Source organism: Eubalaena glacialis, chromosome 10 (genome assembly GCF_028564815.1).
Source record: "Eubalaena glacialis isolate mEubGla1 chromosome 10, mEubGla1.1.hap2.+ XY, whole genome shotgun sequence".
NCBI classification, from domain to species: Eukaryota; Metazoa; Chordata; class Mammalia; order Artiodactyla; family Balaenidae; genus Eubalaena; species Eubalaena glacialis.
The window spans coordinates 56,752,583-56,775,007 of NC_083725.1; the positions used below are offsets into that span (position 1 = coordinate 56,752,583).

At 42.2% G+C, this 22,425-nt stretch overlaps 1 protein-coding gene across 1 annotated transcript in view; it reads left to right on the plus strand.

Annotated features, from left to right (window-relative positions):
* The first annotated feature begins 84 nt into the window (after positions 1 to 84).
* The window catches only part of ME3 (malic enzyme 3), a 322,981-nt gene continuing 300,640 nt past the window's right edge, over positions 85 to 22,425 (plus strand). The window contains exon 1 of the mRNA XM_061204050.1: positions 85 to 705. Coding sequence (XP_061060033.1) covers positions 380 to 705 — 326 coding nt within the window. The 5' untranslated portion in view covers positions 85 to 379. The remainder of the gene's footprint in view (positions 706 to 22,425) is intronic.

A 22,425-nucleotide genomic window follows, 5' to 3' on the forward strand; every position in this document is an offset into this window, starting at 1 on the left:
CCGCCCCACCCCGCCCCGCACGCGGCCCGCGCCCCCGCCCCTCGCCGCCCGCCGCCGGTCCGAGCCGGGCGCGCAGCCGGGAGGACCCGCGGCCTTGCGGCCCCGCGCAGGTGGTCCCGGCGCCGCTCGCCTGTCCCGGCCTCTCCGCGCCAGCCCGCGCCGGCTCTCGGGGAAGGGCCCGCCCTGCCCGGGGACCCACGCAACCCTTCCTGAGCGAGCCTGCGGCCTTCGCTGCCTGCGGTCCGCCGCCTGCTCGCAAAGACCAGGGGCCCCTAAAGTCGACAGCCTAGATCTGGGGCCGCGGGCCACACCTGGTGCGCGAAAAGCCCCTCCGCAAGTTTCAAGAGTTGGAGAGAAACCTGTGCGCTTCCCACCCCACATGCGCTTTGAGAGTTTCCAAAGTTTTGAGGTGATGCCCGAGTTCCTTCCCGCTTCACCCAGTCTCTCGGGGGCCTCCAAGGGGCGGAAACCCGCAATCCGGTGGCAGGACCGCCAATGCTTTGCATCCTCTGCAGCAGCACCCAGTGCGGTGCATGGGGCCCGGAGCAGGGCAGGGACTTGGCAGCTTCCAGTAACCGGCTGGGTGGGGAGCCCACCGGCCTCAGCTCTCTGTCCGGGCACCAGCGGGTGGAGCCACCTCCACACCCAGTGGGCAAGGGGCCCACAGAAGGGGCAAAGAAGGTACAGATTACGCCTCTTTGACAGGTAAGGCCGGGGAGGAGGTTTTTCTCGGCTCGATGACTTGTCCCAATGCACTGAGGCCGCATTTTTTTTCTGTGAAGCCCTGTAGCCTGCCTGTCTCCCACCAAAGTCTGCTCTCGAAAAGAGAGGGCCTAACAGGCTGTTTCACACCAACGTGTTAATGACAGACCAAGGTGCTTGTGTTTGCCATCGATTTTAAATAGGAAAGCCCCAACACGTGTCACTGTGTGGTGATTCTCAAATACGAGGGCACTATTTTAAGGGCAAAATTTTCTTAAACCAACCCACTCCTGGCTTAAATTATTTTCTTTTAAAACGTTGCATTACTATAAACATAAAACGAGATATAAACTTGTGTTATAGCTTTTGAACAACTCTGGAATAAAACCAAAACAAATTTATAAGTTAAATATAAAATTCTCCTCCCAGAACTGTAAAATTTAAATTACTAATGTTTACTCAACTACTACTAGCAACATGTGGTACTGACTGCCCAGGTGTGAGTACATTTGAGCTCTGCGTGGCTCTACCACTCTTATGGTGTGGGAAGTGCCCTGTATGGACTCAGTTTTCTCACCTCTTTCCTCCCTTCCAGGTAACACACCTCCTCTGCTCACACCCTATGTTATTGTAATAGTTGGCTTTCATTTGACTCTGATACATCATTAGAGATTAACTTTGTGCTCTTCCTTTCTTATTAGCATAATGAGTAAAGTGGTAAGGGTTGGTGGCAAGGCATAGCTCCCACAGGCACTGAGATCACAAGGCAGTACTTGGTATCAGATGTTTATCCCAATGATCCAGAATGTGTTTATATTCATTTTTTTAATCATAACTATGAAAAAAATAAATTGTGGATCTCCAGCTTCCATTTGGAGAAACACCATTAAAAGTCAAATACCTAACTTAATAGAGAAGCCGGGGGTGGAATTAGAAGGAGGGGAAGAAGGGAGAGACTTCCCAAAGCACCTATTACATGCAATGCATTGTGTTCGGCACCAAAATAAAGAGATGGCCACAGGAAGACAGTCCAGCAACATAATTAAGAGTATGCCAGTGGCATTCAACTATGTGAATACTATTCCAGGCTCTGCCTCTTATTAGTTGTGTAGCTTTTGGCTTGACCTTTCTGTGCCTCAGTTTTCTCCTCAGTAAAATGGCGACTACTTCATAGCAATGTTTGAAGAATTGAATGAATTAATACACATAAAACACTTAGCACATGGCCTGACACAACAGTAAGCCCTTAATATATATTAGCTATTGTTATATCTGTTATGTAAGAAGAACGTGCCTTCTCTCTGCTTTGGAGCACCATCCTTCAGGACTACCTCAACCTACTTTGACATTCATTGCTCATTTGTCCTGGTGGTTTTTGAAATTAGTGTCACCAATTTAGGGAAGTAGAATCTTGGAGAACAAGATGATTTCATTCCCATCATTCAGAGAGAGCAACTGAGGCACAGAAGGACCCACTGTGCCCTCTCCTAGCTCCACTCCCAGAGCCAGCCTCAGGCCTATTGCCCCTACCCAGACAGGAGCTCCAACTACAGATGACCTGCAGAACTGTGGGTTTGAACAAGCTCCACCCACTTCTCTTCTTTCCTGGAGCTGTCAGTAGTAAAACGAGAGGATGCTATCTGGCTCTAAGGTTGTCACTGCGATTGCCATAAGGATAGCAACAACGACGGATCTGTAGAGAACTTTGACGTCAAAGAGAAATGCCCTGTGTAGCAGGTATCCTCATGCTGAGCTTAGATATTTGCTTTTTTTTTTTTGTATTTGCCCCACTCGGCTACCTGAAAAAAAAAAAATACCACCAGAAAAACCAGAACCCTCACTGCTTAAGAACTCAGTTCAACTCCATAATTGTAATTCTCAAATACTTTTCATGAATATGGCACTTGAGTTGTTAAACACACATTCAGGGCAAGGCCCACACATTTAGCGAGGGCTCACTCTGTATAAGGTGACTGTACAGGGGCTGTGAGAAAGAAAACAAATACCCCTCATCTCAAGGAATTTATGCTTTGGATAGAAACGAAACAAAGTCAAATACAGGAGAAAGTGAGATGTAGGCTTTATCAGGCTACAGCTAGAGAGCATGGAAGGAGGAATTGTTAATTCCCACTCTGGCAGGTGCTAAAGTCTCCCATGAGGTGGTAGAATTTGAGCTGAAACTCAGAGGATGAAGACTTGAGCAAAGCTTCAACAGACATCTCGTTGGGTTCCTCCACTGTGTAAATGAGGGCAATCTGTGGGTGAATGAAGAGGGCAGAACTAGGATGGGATTGTAATAATTATAGCTATGTTTGTTGAATGCATGTTATGTGCCAGGTAGTGTGGAATATACTTTATTACATGTGAGACTGAGGTTCAAAGTGGTTAAATGGGATACCCAGTGCTGTACCACTAAGAAACACGGCTGTGAGTTCTGCCCAGTCTGTCCTACTCTTTCAGCAGGCTCCGCTGTGTTATATTGCTTCCCAGACCTGCGTTTTCTTGTGCTAACAATCAGGAGGTTGAATCAGTGGCTGCTGTCGCTTGAGCTCAAAATATCCTTTTGATTCTATCTTGCTTTTGTTCCAGTTATGCAATCACTTAGTAATGACCTGTTACATGGCCTCAGTGCAGGAGACAAGATGGGACTGAAAGATAATTGGAAACCTAGGGTGTGGCAGGGAGGGGGAAGACCCAACGTCAACTCTATATAAACTGCTAAACTCAATTTTAGTGCTGATTTTCTTTTAATTGAAGTATAGTTGATTTACAACGTTGTGTTAGTTTCAGGTGTTCAGAGCAGTGATTCAGTAATACATATATATCTATTCTTTTTCAGATTCTTTTCCATTATAGGTTATTACAAGATACTGAGTATAGTTTCCTGTGCTATACAGTGGGACCTTGTTGTTTATCTATTTTATATATTAAATATAGTAGCGTGTATTTGTTAATGCCAAACTCCTAATTTATCCCTCCCCTTAGTACTTATGTTTCACGAGGCCGAGATGCACGTGCAGCTTCAACAATTTGCCAGTTTGAAAGGTGTCAATGAGGATTATTTCTAAGGAGATAAATTTACATATTTAAAAATCATTTCCATCTGGTTTCTTATTTCTGTGGTGATAACATGGCTCTAGGAGTTCACTCAGTAAGTGGAGGTTTCTAGCTCCGTGTAGTGAGTGGAAAGAGAAATGGAGTGAGAGACAACACAGGGTTGGGAGAGAGGCATTCTCAACCTGTCTGGGTGACTTTGGATAAATCACCTCACTTAACCTGGGTTTCTCATCTGTAAAAAGAGAGCCTAGATGACCTGCTCTTACAGTCTTTGAGTCTACAACATTGTAATTCTTATGGAAGGATGATCCACATATATTTTTATCTTTGGGCACCCAGCATGTGGTCCTAGGGTAGCAAAGCATGTGGAACTCTGGAGTCTGACTGGCTTGGACTCAATTTAGAATTCATTTAGTTGCTGGGTGATCCTGGGCAAGTTATGTGACTTTCTGTGCCTCACTTTTCTCTTCTGTACAATGGAGCTTATTTCAGGCTGTTGTAAGGACTCAGTGAGATAATCAGTACAAAGCACATAGTACAGGGCCAGCACAAAATAAATTCTGAATTGGTATTACCTATTATTATTATTATTATTATTACTACTGTTCCTCTAAATGCTTAGTAAATGTTTTTAAATTTGTTGAATGAGTGAATGAATCAAATTGTTATAGTATCAATGCTAAAAAGTTTAATCCAGGCTTTCCAAGAAAAAACTATCTCAAGACTTTTGTTCAACCCCAAGTCTTTTGTCATAGGTTTGGTTTGTAGGCAACAAAGAGTTTCCTAGTCCAGTCATCCCTTGGTATCCATTGAGGATTGGTTCTGGGACCGATGCAGATACCAAAGTCCAAGGATGCTCAAGTTCCTTATGACACAGTATTTGCATGTAACCTACAAACATCCTCCATATACTTTAAATCACCTCTAGGTTACTTATAATACCTAATATAGTATAAATGCTATGTAAATAGTTGCTGGTGTGGCAAATTCAAGTTTTGCTTTTTGGAACTTTATGGATTTATTTTTTTCAAATATTTTTTGATCCATGGTTAGGTGAATCTTTGGAGCTCATGGATACAGAGGGCTGCCTGTACTGAATTTAGGAAGAGTTACAGATGCAAATGGGAGCCAGGGTTAGTTTTTGTCTCCTCTTCCAGTCTCCCTATGGCACCATCAGTTCATTTATTCAACAAACATCTACTGAACGCTAACATTATCAGGTCTATATATTTGTCAGTGTTTTAAGGGCAAAACCAGATTTTTCTCTCATGATGGTGGGATTTAAAATCTTGCATGGTAAAAAATAAAACCACAACAAACTCCTATAATTTAAGAAAAAGAAAAAGCTAACAAAAAGAGCCACTAAAAATAATCTTTATAGCACTTAATAAAACAAAATAAATGTATTTGTATTGCACTTAAAACTTTTTTAAAAATTCCTGTTTTTGTTACGTATAGATTACTCATTTTTAAGTATTTGGAAATATAAGTAATCAGTACACTATGAATATAAATATGTAAAGTTATAATATATAAAACCTTAAAATATAAAGTAGTTGTAGAGTTAAATTGTCACATTGGTACATATGGTAGCCTAAAAAGAAAAAAAACAGAAAAAAGCTGCACAGCAAAGGAAAGCTTTACTCTAATCCTACTTAAAAGAATATAGCAATCTAAAATTATTAGGAAGAAAAACAGGCTTTGGCAATTTCCTGTATACTATGGGCACTATTCTAAACTGAAAAATTAGAAACATTTTGAAATAATTGTGTGTTTCTCATTTTCTCTGTTCAAATTCAAAAAGTCTCCGGAGGCCAGTGCTGGACTTCTCTGATGTACTCTAACTTGCATACTGGATCTCATGATAAAGAACAAAAGAGAAAAAAGATTTTTTTTTTCTTCCTTTAACTCAAGGAGAAGCAGCAGAGCTGCTGGCCTTGAAATAGACTTTAATAACCTTTTGATACTCTCTTTACATTTACGTTATTAAAATTTCTCCCAAATCTCTATAACTTTAAAAGGCATTTTTGGAAAATCCTTTTGTTTTTAATTTATGTTCATATTTATCCATATATATTGGATTCTTTCTTTTCTGTCTTATAAGGAGTAATCTTTTATGCAGTTAAGTATGGCATCTGGATATTCAAATTCAGTGTCTTTTCATGAGGTTTCTCCTTTTTCCTGGCAAATTCTACTCATCCTTTAAGCTTAAACATCAGCTCTTTTCTGAAGGCTTCCAAACCCTTCATTGCTAGATAAGGAGTTCATTCTCTGTGTTTTCAGAGAATTGTATTGAAATTATAGCTTACATTGTAACTATATATTTTCATTTCATGTTCAACCTCAAGCAGTCCAGAGCTTCTTTATTTTTTTCTTAAAGATCGTTATACAGTCTTTCTTTCCTCCCTTCCTCCCTCCTTCCCCCCTCTCTCCCTCCCTCTCTCCCTCCCTCTCTCTCTCCCTCTCTCCCTCCCTTCCGGCTGTGTGGGCTCTTCATTGCTTTGCGCGGGCTTCTCTACTTGTGGCCTGCGGGCTTAGCTGCGGTGTCTGGGAACTTAGTTCCCCGACCAGGGATTGAACCTGGGCCCCCTGCATTGGGAGCATGGAGTCTTAACCACTGGATCACCAGGGAAGTCCCGGTCCAGAGCTTCTGATGAGTGGGAACTCTGTCTTGTTTTTCTTGTCGCTATGGTTTCCCTCTGTAGTCTAACAGAGCCTGGCTCAGGATGAAGGCTCCATTAATTTTTACTTAATAAACGATTGAATGATGAATGAGTAAAACTCTTTTTTTTTTTTTAATTTATTTATTTTATTTATTCATTTTTGGCTGTGTTGGGTCTTCGTTGCTGCACGTGGGCTTTCTCTAGTTGTGGTGAGCGGGGGCTACTCTTCGTTGCGGTGCACGGGCTTCTCATTGCGGTGGCTTCTCTTGTTGCAGAGCACAGACTCTAGGCGCATGGGCTTCAGTAGTTGTGGCTCGCAGGCTCTAGAGCGCAGGCTCAGTAGTTGTGGCACATGGGCTTAGTTGCTCCGGGGTATGTGGGATCTTCCTGGACCAGGGCTTGAACCCGTGTCCCCTGCATTGGCGGGTGGCTTCTTAACCACTGCGCCACCAGGGAAGCCCCTTTTTTTCAATATGGTAGTAACATGTCATAGAACAGTGGAGTTCTGTAGGATACAGTTTGTGAAAAACCATCCATAAGCTTACCCCCACTTCCAGGAGTAAACCACCTCTGTTCCCAACATGTGGTTTGTGCTGTTTTGCCTCATTGCCTTTGCTTGTATTTGAAACTCTTTCCTTCATATCCACTTGCCTCAATTCTACTTTTTTAAAAAATTGAAGTATAGTCGATTTACAATATTGTGTTAGTTTTAGGTATACAGCATAGTGATTTGGTATTTTTACAGATTATACTCCATTATAGGTTATACAAGATAATGGGTATAATTCCATGTGCTATCTAGTAAATCCTCGTTGCTTATCTATTTTATGTATAATAGTTTGTACCTGTTAATCCCATACCCCTAATTTGTCCCTCCTCCCTTCCCTCTCCCCTTTGGTAACCACTAGTTTGTTTTCTAAATCTACTTCTATACATTTTTAAAAGGCCTAACACTATGTCACATCCTCTACAAAGTATTTTTTTAATTGGCCTTTGATTTCCCATAACACTTTCTACAACTTTCTCATGGCTCTAATAATTTTATTTCTTTTATTATCAGTTTACCTCTCTTCTCCTCTACCACTGAATACTATGGGTTTGAATCTCTGGTCTGCATCTCTTTTGCTGGATGTGTCAGTCGCGATCTTGACAGAAACCCAATTTGCCCTTGATTGGTTCAGATGAGGAGATTTTATTGAAGTGGCTACTTATAGGGGTGAGGACAGGGTGGAGGGAACAAGCAAGGACAGAGCACCCAGTGTCTAGCAACAGGAGGAAGCCATCACTGCTCTTGGGATGGGAAGTAGAGGAAGGGAAGGCTGTAGCAGAGCTGGGTGAGTGAGCGCCCAGGTCCGGGGCCTGCTGCCAGGAGCCATGTGTCTATGGAGCAATGCAGCCGCTGCAGGAAGAAGGGGGTGAGTGGGAAAGAAACACCCTGACCTCTTCTTCTCCCACCCTCTAATCTCTGGAGCCTGCCAAAGTCAGCTCACAAGGGAGCTGGGCTGTGCTGTCCGTAAGGCTCAGCCTCCTGGGCACGGGGCAGGGCAGTGAAGGGTGGAGAATTGCTGGGAGGCAGACAGAGAATAACCAGCACACTGGGAGAGGCTCCTTTTCCTCATCTGCAAGATAGGGTAGTGACGGTACCCTCCTCCCAGGGTTATAGTGAGGATTAAATTAGGAAATGCATCAAAATACTTCTCAACATATGTGGTGCCTGATTCTACTCATTAGCTACTTCGTCTTATTATTTACAATAACAATTCTTTGGATACTCCTAGTGTAAAAGCTAATTGAGGAAGGTATCATGTGTTGGTTATTTTGTAGCCTTTACACATCCAGCCCCAAACACTGTTGTAGCATGGCCCAAAATAGATGGCATTTTGTAGGTGATGGGGAGGCCTTTTTTTTTTAATTTTAAAATTTTATTTTATTTATTTTTTTATACAGCAGGTTCTTACTAGTTATCCATTTTATACATATTAGTGTATTTATGTCAATCCCAATCTCCCAATTGGGGAGGCCTTTTGGACAGAGGTAACAGGGAAGATTGTTTGGCTGTTTGGACTGACATCATCAGCCAATCTGACCTTGAAAACAGACAACAATGAGATAAATTTGAGACTTATTTTTAGTTTTCAGCAGATTTTTGGGGGCACTTCTTAAACCTAGTCCGAGGCCTCTAGTCTTTCTTTACCTCAGTAGAGGGGAGAGTTACTGAAAAACAAGCCAGCTCACCAGGACTGGCATTCCGTAGCCATCCCTGGGAATGGTAGTGATTCCTCATATTTTGAAAGCAAAGTAAGGATGGCCAGCCCAGGGTTTAATGCAGGAAGGTTTGTATCTATGGAAGCCATTTGCTTCCTGCTCTTTCAGACCAGTAACCTGGTTTATTTCAAACACAGGATCAACTGGCTCCTGCTCCCCTTGGTACACACATTAGGGAAACCACAAGAATAGTCATCCGTGTTCTTTTCACTTCAACGCCTGCAGAACGCCTTGGAAAGCCAACTGACTCTCCACCTGAGACCAGAAAGGCCAATTCAAGAGAAAGTCCTTTCATAGGATCTGGGGGTGGGGTGGGGTGTGAGGTGGGACTCACCCACACGGAGGCAAGTGGGTGTCGGAGCGGGTGACTGCAGCTTGTGCTCTTGGGAGAAGGGCGCGTTCGCAGGGTGGCAGAGCAATGAAGGTCACACTGGGAGGAGCTTCCAGTACTGACACCAGCAGCTGCAGGTGGGGACTCCCTGCAGGGAGGAGTGACTTTATCCCGGTTTCCAGCAGACTAAAATTAGTGAGGACACTTAGCTCCTAGATCTTGTGGGATCTGTAAGTAGTTGCTCACATTATTGTCCCTGTGCCTGAAAAATCAAGACCCAAGCCAGAAATGTTAAGAAATGGCTCTAAAGCCTCTCCACCCACCAGCCTCACGCTGCCCTCGTGGTCCCAAGCGTGGGTCCTCTGGCTTTTCCTAGAGCACACAAGCGTTTTATCTCTTTGCTCAAGGCTGGCTGAGGGCCTGTTTGGACAACTGTGTGCAGCCAGAGTGAGGCCTTACTCGCCACATAAGCAGTAGGTTCACTCCATTAAACAGAGGGGTAATAGGTAACAGAGTAGTTTGGGGATTATGCTGTCAATAAAAATTAGCTCCTCCTTTAAAACTCTGACACCCTCCAATCTGCTTCTGACACTCATCTTTAGGTGATTATTGTCTTTTATAAAAATTTTAAGAGAGACTTCCCTGGCGGTCCAGTAGTTAAGACTTTGTCTTCCAATGTAGGGGGTGCAGGTTCGATCCCTGGTTGGGGAGCTAAGATCCCACAGGCTTTGTGGCCAAAAAAACCAAAACATAAAACAGAAGCAATATTGTAACAAATTCAATAAAGACTTTAAAAAAATTTTTAAAAATAGAAATTTTAAGAAAGGTAGAGTGTTTCCAAGTTGCTACAGTTAACAATACAGTTTCCATTAAGAAGATCTTAGAAATAAAAGAGTCATATAATAAATCTCAAGAAACAGATTTGAAAGTTGACCTATATAATGTATTCTTTGTAATTGTGGCAAAAACAAAGCAAAATAAAAACAAACAAAAAATTGGCTCTTCTTAGCAATGTGACACCATCCCAAAATGACATGATATTTTTTGTTTTAATGTTGAAATGAAAAAGGCACTTGGCTTCAATCCAGGAAGACCCAGAAGGCCCAGCCCTGTGCTAAACCATTATGACCTCATGGTTGTGTAAATTGCATATTGGTAAAGTGAGGTTATCCAAACTATCTTCTCTTTCAGAACAAGAGATGGCAATGTCTCTCTTTTTTTTTTTTAAACAATGCAATAAAATCAAACTATTTAACGCTTAAAACCCTTTCTGCAGGAAAACTAAGAACAAATAAATGACAAGTCTTTGATTTGTTAGACCACTCAGAAAAGTTGATTGCTGACTTCAAGGCAAATTCCAGTCCTGGTAGCAGCCCTCCAATCTCAGCTCCAATCATAATTTTATTATCAACACTTTCATCCCCTGCCCCATGATCCCAAATCTTCAGGGAATTGAAGTTCACTCAGAGGTTGAGTACTCTTGATCTGAGCTTGTTAGGAATCAACCTTTGTATTTACTCTAAGACCTGCCTGACTAGAGTAGAAAGCATGAGTGAACCAATAAAATTGTTTTGTGTAAATTTAGAGTTTAAAAAGTTTTTTTTTTTTTTTGGTAAAAGTATTTATAACATTGGTATAAAGTTCATTTTCACAATAATGGCTATTTATTATCTACCAGGTACCAGACACTTCCCACTACTTATTGTATTGGACCAAATAGTGTTGGAGAGGGGATTCAAACCCAAGACTCTCTACCCCAAATCCATGTATCATAAAGTTTCCCATATTGTTTCTGTTAGAATGGTTTCAGATACAAGTAATGGAAACCCCTGACTTACGCTGGCTTAAATGACAATAAGGAAGTTGATTATCACACATGTCAAGAAGTTCAAGGGTAGGGTGATTTCAGGTAAGGGGAACTCAAGGCTCCAGCTCTGCTTCTCTTGGCTCTGCAATTACCATATCCAATTACATCCAGAGGAAAAAAAAGAGGAGCTTCTCTTCCTATGTCTCTCTCTTAGGAGCAAGACAGTAATACCACTTCCCAGACCTCTCTTCATATCACTGAGGTGGGGATTCAGTGGTCATTATGTCCTTTGCTAAATCAATCATGGGCAAGGGAAGAAGGTATCTGTTAGCCTAAGGTAAGTCGCACAGAATAATTGGAAGAGCTCTGGACTAAGGCTCAGAAACCTTGGGTTTTAGTCCTAATTCTGTCATCTACTTGGTTGTGGAAACTTGCTAGTTGCTGAGCCTCTCTGAGACCTTACCTTTTCCTTATTGGTAGAACAGGGCTGATAATTCCTGTTCTACTGATCTCACAGGGTTGTAAAACAGGAATGAAGTAATGTCTGTAGAAGTATTTTGTAAACTGTGCCACATGATATAAAACCATGTTATGGCTTCTATTAACATGGTTCAGAGAGAACTTCTGGTTGTGAGATACTTTTTCAATTACACTCATGTGGTTCTTGATCATCATCAAGATGATAATTTAGAATTTTTAAGGTTTTGCCAAAGATTATCTGAATTTTACTTTTGTGTTAGAAAATTAACAGTGCAAAAATAGGGGGAAAGTGTGAAATTTAGTACTTAAGAAAGCCAATTTCCAAGCATCCTTGTAACTCCAATAGTATCTGTTTATATATGGATAGGTTGTTTATAAGTTATTTTTTATACTCATCAAAAAGCAAGTTTCCTAAGAATCTATTAAACAACTTTTCTCATTCCTTCCTTTATATCAATTCAATAAACATATATGGAGAGAGGGGATGGGATGCACACATAAGAGAATCCAAAACAGACTCTGTCTGAAGGAGAGTAACTACCTACAAGGGAAGAAGCCTAGAGAGCAGACTAGATAGAACATATCCACAAGTAGCTATAACAAAATGTAGAAAGATAAGAGGAAGTGATAGGTAAAGTCCCAAGGTGTGAAGAGATAAAGGGCTGTAAGAATTCAGAAGGTTCCCAGCTATGGGGTTAGGGAAGGCATCAGAACAAGGCTTCATTTGACCTGGGAGTTGGAAGATTTGGACATGGGGAGAGCTAGTTCACCTTGGCTCTACATCAAACTTGCTCTGAACTTGAATACTCAACCAGAATGCAATAATCCTTGAGTACAAATTATATGAGAGATATAGCAGAAAATAGTAGTTGGAAAGGTAAAGATTGCAGCTAGATTATAGAGGGGTTGGAATACCAGTCTAAGGAATCTGAACTTTATTCAGTAGGTGTGAGATAATAGAAAAAATGTATATATTGGTCTCTGCCCCTGGTTTATAGCACTGAGCTTCTAAAACCCATGTAACTTCCTAAGTGATAAGAGCACTAGGAGAATCTAGTTCTAATATTTGGTCTTTGATCCCGGTTCCTGACGCAGGCTTCTGAACCCTTATAATTTCCTGAGTGTTAGGAGTGTCTTTTGTTCTAATGAGGTGACTTTGGTTGGGATCCTGGATGGCTTGTGGATGGGGGCTGGTCACCAGAAAGAACAAGCCAGGACTAGAAGCTTGGAGTTTTCAGCCCTGCCCCCATTCTCTGAAGGGAGAAGGGCTGGAAATGGAGTTAATAATTGTTCATTGTCTACGTGAGGAAGCCTCCACAAAATTGCAAAAGTGTGGGGCTCATAGAGCTTCCAGATTGGTGAACACCTGCATGTACTGGGAGGTTGTCACACCTCACCTCCAGGAGAACAGAAGCTCCTGTTCTCAGGTCCCTCCCAGGCCTCGCCCTATGTATCTCTTGATCTGGCTGTTCATGTGTGTCCTTTACCGTATCCTTTAATAAACTGGTAAACATAAGTAAGTGCTCCCCTGAGTTCTGTGAGCCACTCTAGCAAATTAATTGAACCCAAGGAGAGGATCATGGGACCCTCCAATTTGTAGCTAAATTGGACAGAAGTTGTGGGTAACCTGAGGAACTACTGCTTGCAATTGGCATCTGAAGTGGGAGGGGGGCAGTCTTGTGGGACTGACACCTGTGGGATCTGACATTATTTCCAGGTAGATAGTGTCAGAACTGAATTAAACTGTAGGACACCCAGCTGGTATTGTGGAAAATTCCTTGGTGTGGGGAAAACCCCTCCACATATTTGGTGACAGGAAGTGAGGTATTCTTTGTGAGTAGTAAAGGAGACACACAAGAGGGAAAGACTGTAGGTTTTTTAATTCAGGGGGCAATGGGGGTCAGTGAAAGTTTTGGAGCAGTAGAGTGAGTGCCTTCATGATATCTGTGCTTTACGAGGATTAAGTGGGCAGCTTCTGGTAAGCTAGATAGGAGGGGAGAAAGTGGAGGCTGAGAGACAAAACTCAGAGTTTGCATGTTCAAGTTAGAGGTCATGAGAATTTGAACTAGATTATGGGCATTGGCCTGGAGATAAGCCAATAGATATGAGATATTTTGGATGGAGAAACCATAGGTCTTGGTAATTGATATAAAGACTAGTTGGGAAAGGGGGAGTCAGGAGTCTTTTATTTGAAGATGACAAAATGTCAATGCAAACTTGTCTAAATAAAGAAGTGAATTTGGGATTGACATGTACACACTGTTATATTTAAAAGAGATAACCAACAAGGACCTACTGTATAGCACAAGGAGCTCTGCTCAATATTGTGTAACAAATTTTTATGGAAAAGAATTTGGAAAAGAATAGATACATGTATATGTATAACTGAATCACTTTGCTGTACACCGGAAACTAACACAACATTGTTAATCAACTATACTCCAATATAAAATAAAAATTTAAAAAAAAAAAGTAAATTTACCTGTTCACTTAACTGAAAAGTCCTGAAAACAGGTGTAGCCTCAGGAGCTGTTGAATCCCAGGTCTCAAATGATATCATCAAGACTTGGGCTTCTCTACCACTTAGTTTTTCTTCTGTGCTGGTTGATAAGGCAACCCCCAGAAGCTAGTAATTTATATTTTTGGAGGATTAAGTCCAGTGGAAGAGAGAGCTTGTCTCCCCATCAGTTCCAACAAACATCCCAGATCTGGTTTGCATTGCACATTTCTGAAGCAGTCCCTCTGGCTGCAAGAGATGATTGCTGACTGGCTTAGACCTATATGTGGTCTTTTATTTTCTATTGTAATTTTGTTAATTTGTCCACGAAGACAACCTAACTCTAAGCCACTATGAGACATTTCCCTGTGACCAAAATGAGATCTCACTCTGAGGAATTCTTGCTAACTGAAAGACACTGCTTCAGAAGAGTGATGGCTGTTTCTCATTCAATTACATCAACTGCAATAATTTTTTGAGGCAATTTTCTTGAGGACCTGGCACCTATCTGAACTCATAAAATGAATAAAACCTAGACCATTTCTAGGGCAGTCTTCAAATTGGGCAGTGCAAATGCTACATAGGTGCCAGAAAGATTTCACCTCTGGGAAAAAGGTGAGTGTTGTCTGAGAGGGCTCAACAAAGGAGTAACTATTGATCTAAGTCTTGTAGCAAGTATAAGCTTTGCTTCAGCGCCATCTAGGCAGGGCACTGAATGCCAAGGAGATGTTGACAAGTCATTTGGATTCCATTTGAAATGGGGTAATGGCTCTAGAAATAGCATGAGGCCATCTGCCTGATCTGAGCAGTCTTCTCTTTACACAGTATGTGTGATGTCTAAACCGTGTTTTTAAATTAGAATTTTACAAAGTGTTTAAGTACACTAGGAAGGCCAACTCCTTTCAGAGAACCGTATGGAGATTCCTTTGGTGAAGAAAAGAATCATGCTGTGAAGTGAATCCCTCAATCTGAAAGTGCCTCTCTTTCCCCTTGATTTGATGGGTATACATCGGTTTTCACATACTGGATTTGCTTTAAAACCAGGTACATGCACGTCAACTGCAATAAGGAAAAATCTTAAATTCCATTAGAAGACTTTTAAATTGGGGGTCTGTTTTTATGAAGGAGAAAGCATCAATTTGAAAAGTGTCAAAGGCTCAAATGCAGCCTGAATCAAGTTGTTACCGACAATCACACTGCTGGTGACACATTTTCAAACATATGGCTGAGCTGCTCTTTCAGCTTTCCCGAATGATCATCATCCCACGGATGCAAATTGCCGTAACATGTAATTTGGAATGAGATCAAAAGTTTGAAAATTAGGAAAGACAATCTGGGTGGAACACTTGATTTTTGATTTTGCAAAGCAGACCAGAGCACTGGTCTAGCCTGAGCTGGTCATCCGGCAGGCAATCAACAGATCCTGCCATCAACAGGCCCTCCGAGGCTGAGGGCTTGCTGCAATATGGCAGCTGGACTTGCAAAGCCCAGGGATCCTCTTGGCCCTTATTAGGCTCTTAAGAGCCATCCTGAAACAAGCACAGGTGTTAACGACAACACTGAGAGGAGACCCAGGTTGGGAGAGAATCACTTTTACCTCAATTCTGCAGCTTTCTAACTGGGGATTGGGAAGCCTGGAGGCAGCTAGAGGAAAGAGAAGATGATTTAGGAGACCTGTATTCCCTGTTTTTATTTGAGTGCTTCCCCACCCTCCCCCCGACCAAGAAATAAAAGGAGGGGCCAGAGAAGGGAGCTTGCATTTGGTGATCTGTACTTCGCAAATTCCTGGCATATAGTATACACTCAATAATGACAATCTGTTGAAAAAATGAGTGGATGAATGAGTGATTAGATGAATTAATAGTAGACTATGAAAAGTTCCCTCTTTGTGACTTTTCTGGGAGTGGGCTACACTTGAGCTTTCCTTAGGACCAGGATGGAGACTGTCCTTTCGGTTATTGATTGGCTGGGAGACAAGGAGTTATGCAGAAAACGAACTCATCTTAAATCTTTACAGGATCCGGGCAACTCCTTTCCAAACTTATTGGGAAATGTTTCAAACTCTATTTCCCACAGAAAATAAATTCTGGGAAAAGAATTCAGAAGCCAAACCAAGTAAACAAACAAACAAAAAAAGCCCAACCCTCTGTTGAATGTACGACACTCGAAAAACATTTAAAGTTAGGGAAATTGTTAGTGACTTAACAACAGAAAACTAGAGAAACTGTTTAAGGTCTGATGCCAAAATGACTTCCCTTATCTGCACAAGACCCCCCCACTCAACCACCCCCATCTATGTCTATACCTGTTAAAAGGCGAGGCTTTGGAGGATGTTAGATGCTGGAGGAAAACTCGAGATACAGCTTGGAAAACTCAGGCTGATTTCAGACCTCCACGAATCCGCTGGTGGGTAATCAAGAGATAACCAGGATAACGCCTTCTCTTCTTTTCCCATCACCAAATGTCTTTATTTTTATGGAGGTTCCGGTTCATAACTTCTAGTCCGAACATCAGGAATCAAAAAATTTTGAAGAAAGGAAAAAACAGGAGGAAAAAGACAGAGAATGAGTCTGACCCATAAGGAAAGACCTTAATTGGAAGCATGGGGAAGAACATTACAGAGCAAGCCTTGGTTGGGTGTGTGTGTGTGTGTGTGTGTGTGTGTGTGTGTGAAAGAGATTGAAGTTGAAATTGAAAATGAATTTCTGAAGGCCTCATCCATTCTGGTTCAGATAGAACTCGTAGGAGGGACTCTCATCCTTTTGGAAATGGGTGACTCAATGATTACTGTCCATGAAGTCCCTCTGTCTTTGCTCTGAAAGCTTGTTTGCTTTAGTGGCTTAATAACCTGAAGGCCTGAACCTGGCATCCATGGACTTCTCTCCCATTGAGTCTTCATGGCTCCTCACCAGGTGCTGGGAGTTTATGAGCTGTGCTTCTCTTATATCCAGAAAGCCAGTTGGTGACTCAGTTGGCCTTCTCCACTTCCCAACTCCAGGAGCAGTGCCACCCGCTGTGTCCCTAGGGGTTCTGGTGACCAACGAACAACGCTTCCCAGTTCTCTTGTCCTTATTATCCTCAAAGATGCACACATGGGCTGTTTCCATTTTAAGAGTTTTAGTGCTAATCACTCCTACAGTGTTTCTTGCTATTCAGGGGAACTGCATGAGAATTATCAGGATTATATGTTTAAAGCTCCCAAAACTGTTCTAATAATACTCTTTATCTTGACCTCAGTGCAGCACGCATAGATACATTCAGTGTGTGAAAATTCAGCAAGCTGTACACTTATGTACACTTTTCTGGTTGTACATTACATTCCGGTAGAAATGTTTTTAAAAACCACCTGAACCAAATGAATCAGAATCTCAGGTTCGAGGCCTGAGAATATGCATTCTTACCAAACTCCTCAGGTGACTCACGTTTCAGGGCCTTTGCACTAACCAGAAATAAACAAAAGATTCCAAATATTCAAAACCATTGTACCAGTGCTCGTTGTGGTGTTTGCGGGCCTACTTCATTACTCATTCATGAACATCTACTCCATAATGCATTGTGTCACGCCCAGGATCACAACAGTTCAGTGATGGACCATGTTCCTGCCCTCATGCTGCTGAGGAACCACTGAGCTCACCTAGACACCATCCCTGGAGGAACTCCCAGCCTCCTAGAGGAGATAATGGGCCAATAGTTAGGATGCACGCTGGTTAGTGCTAGAGAGAGGGAAAGCACAGGATGATCTGTGAGCCCTCAGAGCCACCAACCATATCCCACTCGTTGGCAACTGTACCCAGACTTCTGGCTTCTACTTCCAATCCTAGAAGGATGCTCCCTGATATTCTCCCCTCCCATAGGGGAGGCTTCCTTTCCCTGTCCTGGGGGATGGACCCACCTCCCAGCACTTGGGACTACAGGCCAGGCAGGGAGGAATAATAGGTGCCAGGAGAGGCCTTATAGAATATTAGTATGGTTTAGAGCATGGGGTGTAGAGCCAGAGTCCCTTGGTTCAAATCCCAGCCCAGGTGTTTACTAGTTGTGGGAGTGATTACTATGGTACCTAACTAGTGCTATCATCTACTTCTAGGTGTGGTTATTGTGGAGAGTAAATAAATTCATATCTGTGTAGTTCTTAGATCAGTGCCTGGTATACCGTTAGTGCTGTATAAATGTTGTTATATAATCCTTATTGGTGGTGTTGTTATTATTTAATCTACCATCAAATCTCAAGTAGATAAATTACATTCCTGAGAACCTCCAGACAGGGTGACACCCATCTCAGTGGGATCAGGCTGCCTTCTGGAATGATCCCCTTGAGGCAGTCCCTCCCAGCCTGGAGAGCAAATAAGCCAAATAGAAAAATACTTAATTCAAACAAAACAAAAGCACAATGATGACTGAACATGAGGAGGAAGGGAAAAATACTGGTCACAGCCATGTAAGGGCCCTTCCCACAGGCTACATCACCATGCCGGAGTGGAGGCCGCTTTCTTGTACCCCTGTCTATGCAATTGTTAATGTTATTCAGGGAAATATTCACAACAACAAGAATCATGCAGTGTATTTGCTCCAAGACCTTCACTGGACTCCCATAAGGACTGTTTCCTTCTCTCCCTCACCACCTGAAGGAAGTTGTTAGAAGTACCTTCTGTTACTGTCCATATTTCATTGATGGGAAAACTGAGGCACATCCAGAGTCATTAAGCTATTGGCTCCAGATCACAAAGGTAGTGAAGAGTAAAGCCAGGCTTTGCATCTTGGCTCTCAACTCCAAGTCAGGTGTGTACCATGAGAGAACCAGACAAGCAATCCCTGGCCATGTATGAAGCCAGGCATGAAGAGGTTCAGGAAAAGGGCAGAGCTAAGGACCTGGAAGCAACATGGCAATATAATTCAGCAATTAAGAGTATGAGCTTTGGAATTGGACAAGTCTGGGTTTGAATCCTGGCTCTGTCAGTTTTATGGACTGAATGTTTGTATCTCTCCCCCGTCCAAGTTCATATGTTGAAGCCCCAACCTCCAGTATGGCTTTATTTGGAGATGGGGCCTCTAAGGAAGTAATTAAGATTAAACGAGGTCATAAAGATGGGGCCCTGATCTAATAGGATTAGTGTCTTTAGAATAGACACCAGAGAGCTCACTCCCTCTCTCCATGCACATATAGGAGAAGGGCCATGTGAGGACATAATAAGAAGGCAGCTGTCTGCAAGCCAGGAAGAGATGCCTCACCAGAAACCGAATCAGCTGGAATAAATTTCCATTGAGTGTTCAGCCACCCAGTCTATGATATTTTGTTATGGCAGCCCAAGCTGACTCATACAGTTGCTACTAGCTATGTGACTGAGCAAATAATTCTCCTGAAACTCCTTTTCCTCATCTGTCAAATGAAAATAATAGTAATCCTACCTCATAAGATTGTTATGGTGATTAAATGAGATAATTCATTTGAAGAACATAGCCAGAGGACCAGCACATGAATGTTAAAAACTCATTCATTCACCCTGTTTATTTAACAGATGTTGATTGAGTGCATGCTTTCTGCCAAGCATTGTTCTAGGTGCTGGAAGTCCAGGAATGACCAAGAGAAATAAGGTCCCTGCACTCATGAAGCTCACACTCTAGTTGGGGAGACAGATGATAAATGAGGAAACAATTAAGATAATTGTGGGTTGTAATAAATGTCATGAAGGAAATAATCAGGTAATAAGATAGAAAGCAATCTGAGGAGGCCACCTAAGATATGGTTGTCAGGGAAGTTCTCTCTGAATAAGATGTTTGAGTTGAGACCAAAAGAATGAGAATGTGCCAATCATCTGAGGAGCTGGTGGACAAACATTCCAGGCAAAGAAAACAAGTGCAAAAGCCAGTGGGTGGAAAGGGCAGAGTGCTCCAAAGAAAGGAAGGCAAAGTGGCTGTGCTCTGTGAATAAAATGTCCTGGGATTGTGGAGACAGGCAGGGGCCAGAGTTTGCAACACCTTGTGGTTTTTTCTATGAGTAATGAATTGCTATCAACTGATTCATTTGGGGGAATGACATGTTCTGATACGGGTTTTTTTGGAGACATAACTCTGGCTGGTGTGTAGAGAATGGATTACAAGGGTTATGAGCAGAAGCAGTGAAGCTTGTTAGGTGACTGTTAAACCAGTTCAGGGTAGAGGTGATAGTGACTTAGATTAGAGATGGAGAGGGGAGTTCAGATGCCATATTACGATGGAAGAATTGGCAAGTATTCATGATAGGCTTCAAGTAGGGTGGGGAAAAGGGAGGAACAAAGGATGACTAGTAGGTTTTTGCTTGGTGCTGTTAGCTGATGGGTGGGTGGGAGGAAGACTGGGGAAAGACCAGGTTTGGAGTCTCAGCGATCTCCACAGGTTGGCAGATTACACTTTGAGAACTGCTGATGTAGGGGACAACAGGCGTGCAGTCCTTCAGAGGACCAGAGGGAATGCGGGGGAGCGCATAGGTAAAGGGGTTGAACGTTGACAGGAAAGTGACAGTTCTTCCATTTTCATAAGTGAGGAGGCGAGAAGATTGGTATACATTTTTTTTTAATTTAATTTTTTTAATTGAGGTATAGTTGATTTACAATGCTGTGCCAATTTCTGCTATGCAGCAGAGTGACTTAGTTATATGCATATATACATTCTTTTTTATATTCTTTTCCATTATGCTTTATCCCAGGATATTGAATATAGTTCCCTGGGCTATACAGTAGGACCTTGTTGTTTATCCATTCTATATATAATAGTTTGCATCTGCTAATCCCAAACTCCCAGTCCATCCCTCCCCCACCCCCCTCTCCCTTGGTAACCACAAGTCTGTTCTCTATGTCTGCGAGTCTGTTTCTGTTTTGTAGATAGGTTCATTTGTGTCATATTTAAGATTCCACATATAAGTGATATCATATGGTATTTGTCTTTGTCTTTCTGACTTACTTCACTTAGTATGATAATCTCTAGTTGCATCCATATTGCTGCAAATGGCATTATTTCATTCTTTTTTATTGTATATCCATAAATATACATTATGAATATAATGTATATATTCATTCATCTCTTTATCCATTCTTTATCCATTCATCTCTCAATGGACATTTAGGTTGTTTCCCTGTCTTAGCTATTGTGAATAGTGCTGCTATGAACATAGGGGTGCATGTATCTTTTTGCATTATAGTTTTGTCCAGATATATGCCCAGGAGTGGGATTGCTGGATCATATGGTAATTCTATTTTTAGTTTTCTGAGGAACCTCCATACTGTTTTCCATAGTGGCTGCACCAACTTACGTTCCCACCAACAGGGTAGGAGGGTTCCCTTTTCTCCATACTTTCTCCAGCATTTGTTATTTGTAGACTTTTTAATGATGGCCATTCTGACCAGTGTGAGGTGGTACCTCATTGTAGTTTTTTGTTTGTTTTTTTTTAATTTACTTATTTTGGGCTGCATTGGGTCTTCGTTGTGGTGCGTGGGCTTCTCATCGCCGTGGCTTCTCTTTGTTGTGGAGCATGGGCCCTAGGGTGTGCAGGCTTCCGTAGTTGTGGCTCACGGGCTTAGTTGCTTTTCAGCATGTGGGATCTTCCCAGACCAGGGCTCGAACCCTTGTCCCCTGCATTGGCAGGCGGATTCTTAACCACTGCGCCACCAGGGAAGTCCCCTCATTGTAATTTTGATTTGCATTTCTCTAATAATTTGCCATGTTGAGCATCTTTTCATGTGCCTGTTGGCCATCTGTATGTCTTCTTTGGAGAAACATCTATTTAGGTCTTCTGCCTGTTTTTCGATTGGGTTGTTTGTTTTTCTGTTGTTGAGTTGTATGAGCTGTTTGTATATTTTGGAAATTAAGCCCTTCTCGGTCGCATCATTTGCAAACATTTTCTCCCATTCCGTAGGTTGTCTTTTCTTTCTTTCTTTCTTTCTTTTTTTATGGTTTTGGTATGCATTTTATTGGAAGTGATTTGAGGCAGTTCCTCTCTGATAACATGTATTTTCTCAGTGAAGTATAAGTCAGGGTCTTCAGCTGAGAGGGAAAAGTGGTAAGAATGGATATGGGAAGTTTAAGGAGAATGAAAAAGGTGTGAGCTAGTTGACTTGGAGAGTGGGAAGTGGATTTGCTGGAGAAGCACAGTAAGTTTTCCAGACAGTGCTCATTTGAGGTTTGTGAGCATGAATTTAAAAAACAGGTTGGCTTTGTTTTGTGCTTTTTTCTCCGGGAATATTCACCTGTTTGGGTGCAGGCACAGAAAAGCTGTGAACTTGGTTCACTGACTGCTGAGGTTTATAGGTGAGTATGATGGAGAGAGAGAGAGAGAGGTGGAGAGAGGAGTAGACTTGAGCAAAGGAGTTGAGGGTGACTGTTGCCAGGGAGTGGCTGTTTAAACTGGGTAAAAAGAATGTGATGGAGAGAAGGATAGAAAGAAAGTGATGGGGTCAATAGACTGCAAGTTTTGATAAGTGTTGTCAGGGAGTGGGCTGTTTGAAATCAGAGTGGAGCTACCACCGATGGCAAGGTCTAGGGTATGACTGTGGGAGTGGATGTTTGTGGTTGAGAAGGTGAGAAAAGCAAGGAACAGAGAGGCCAGGGATTTGGATAGTCCATTTATAGGCATGTTGAAAGCATCCAGAAGATG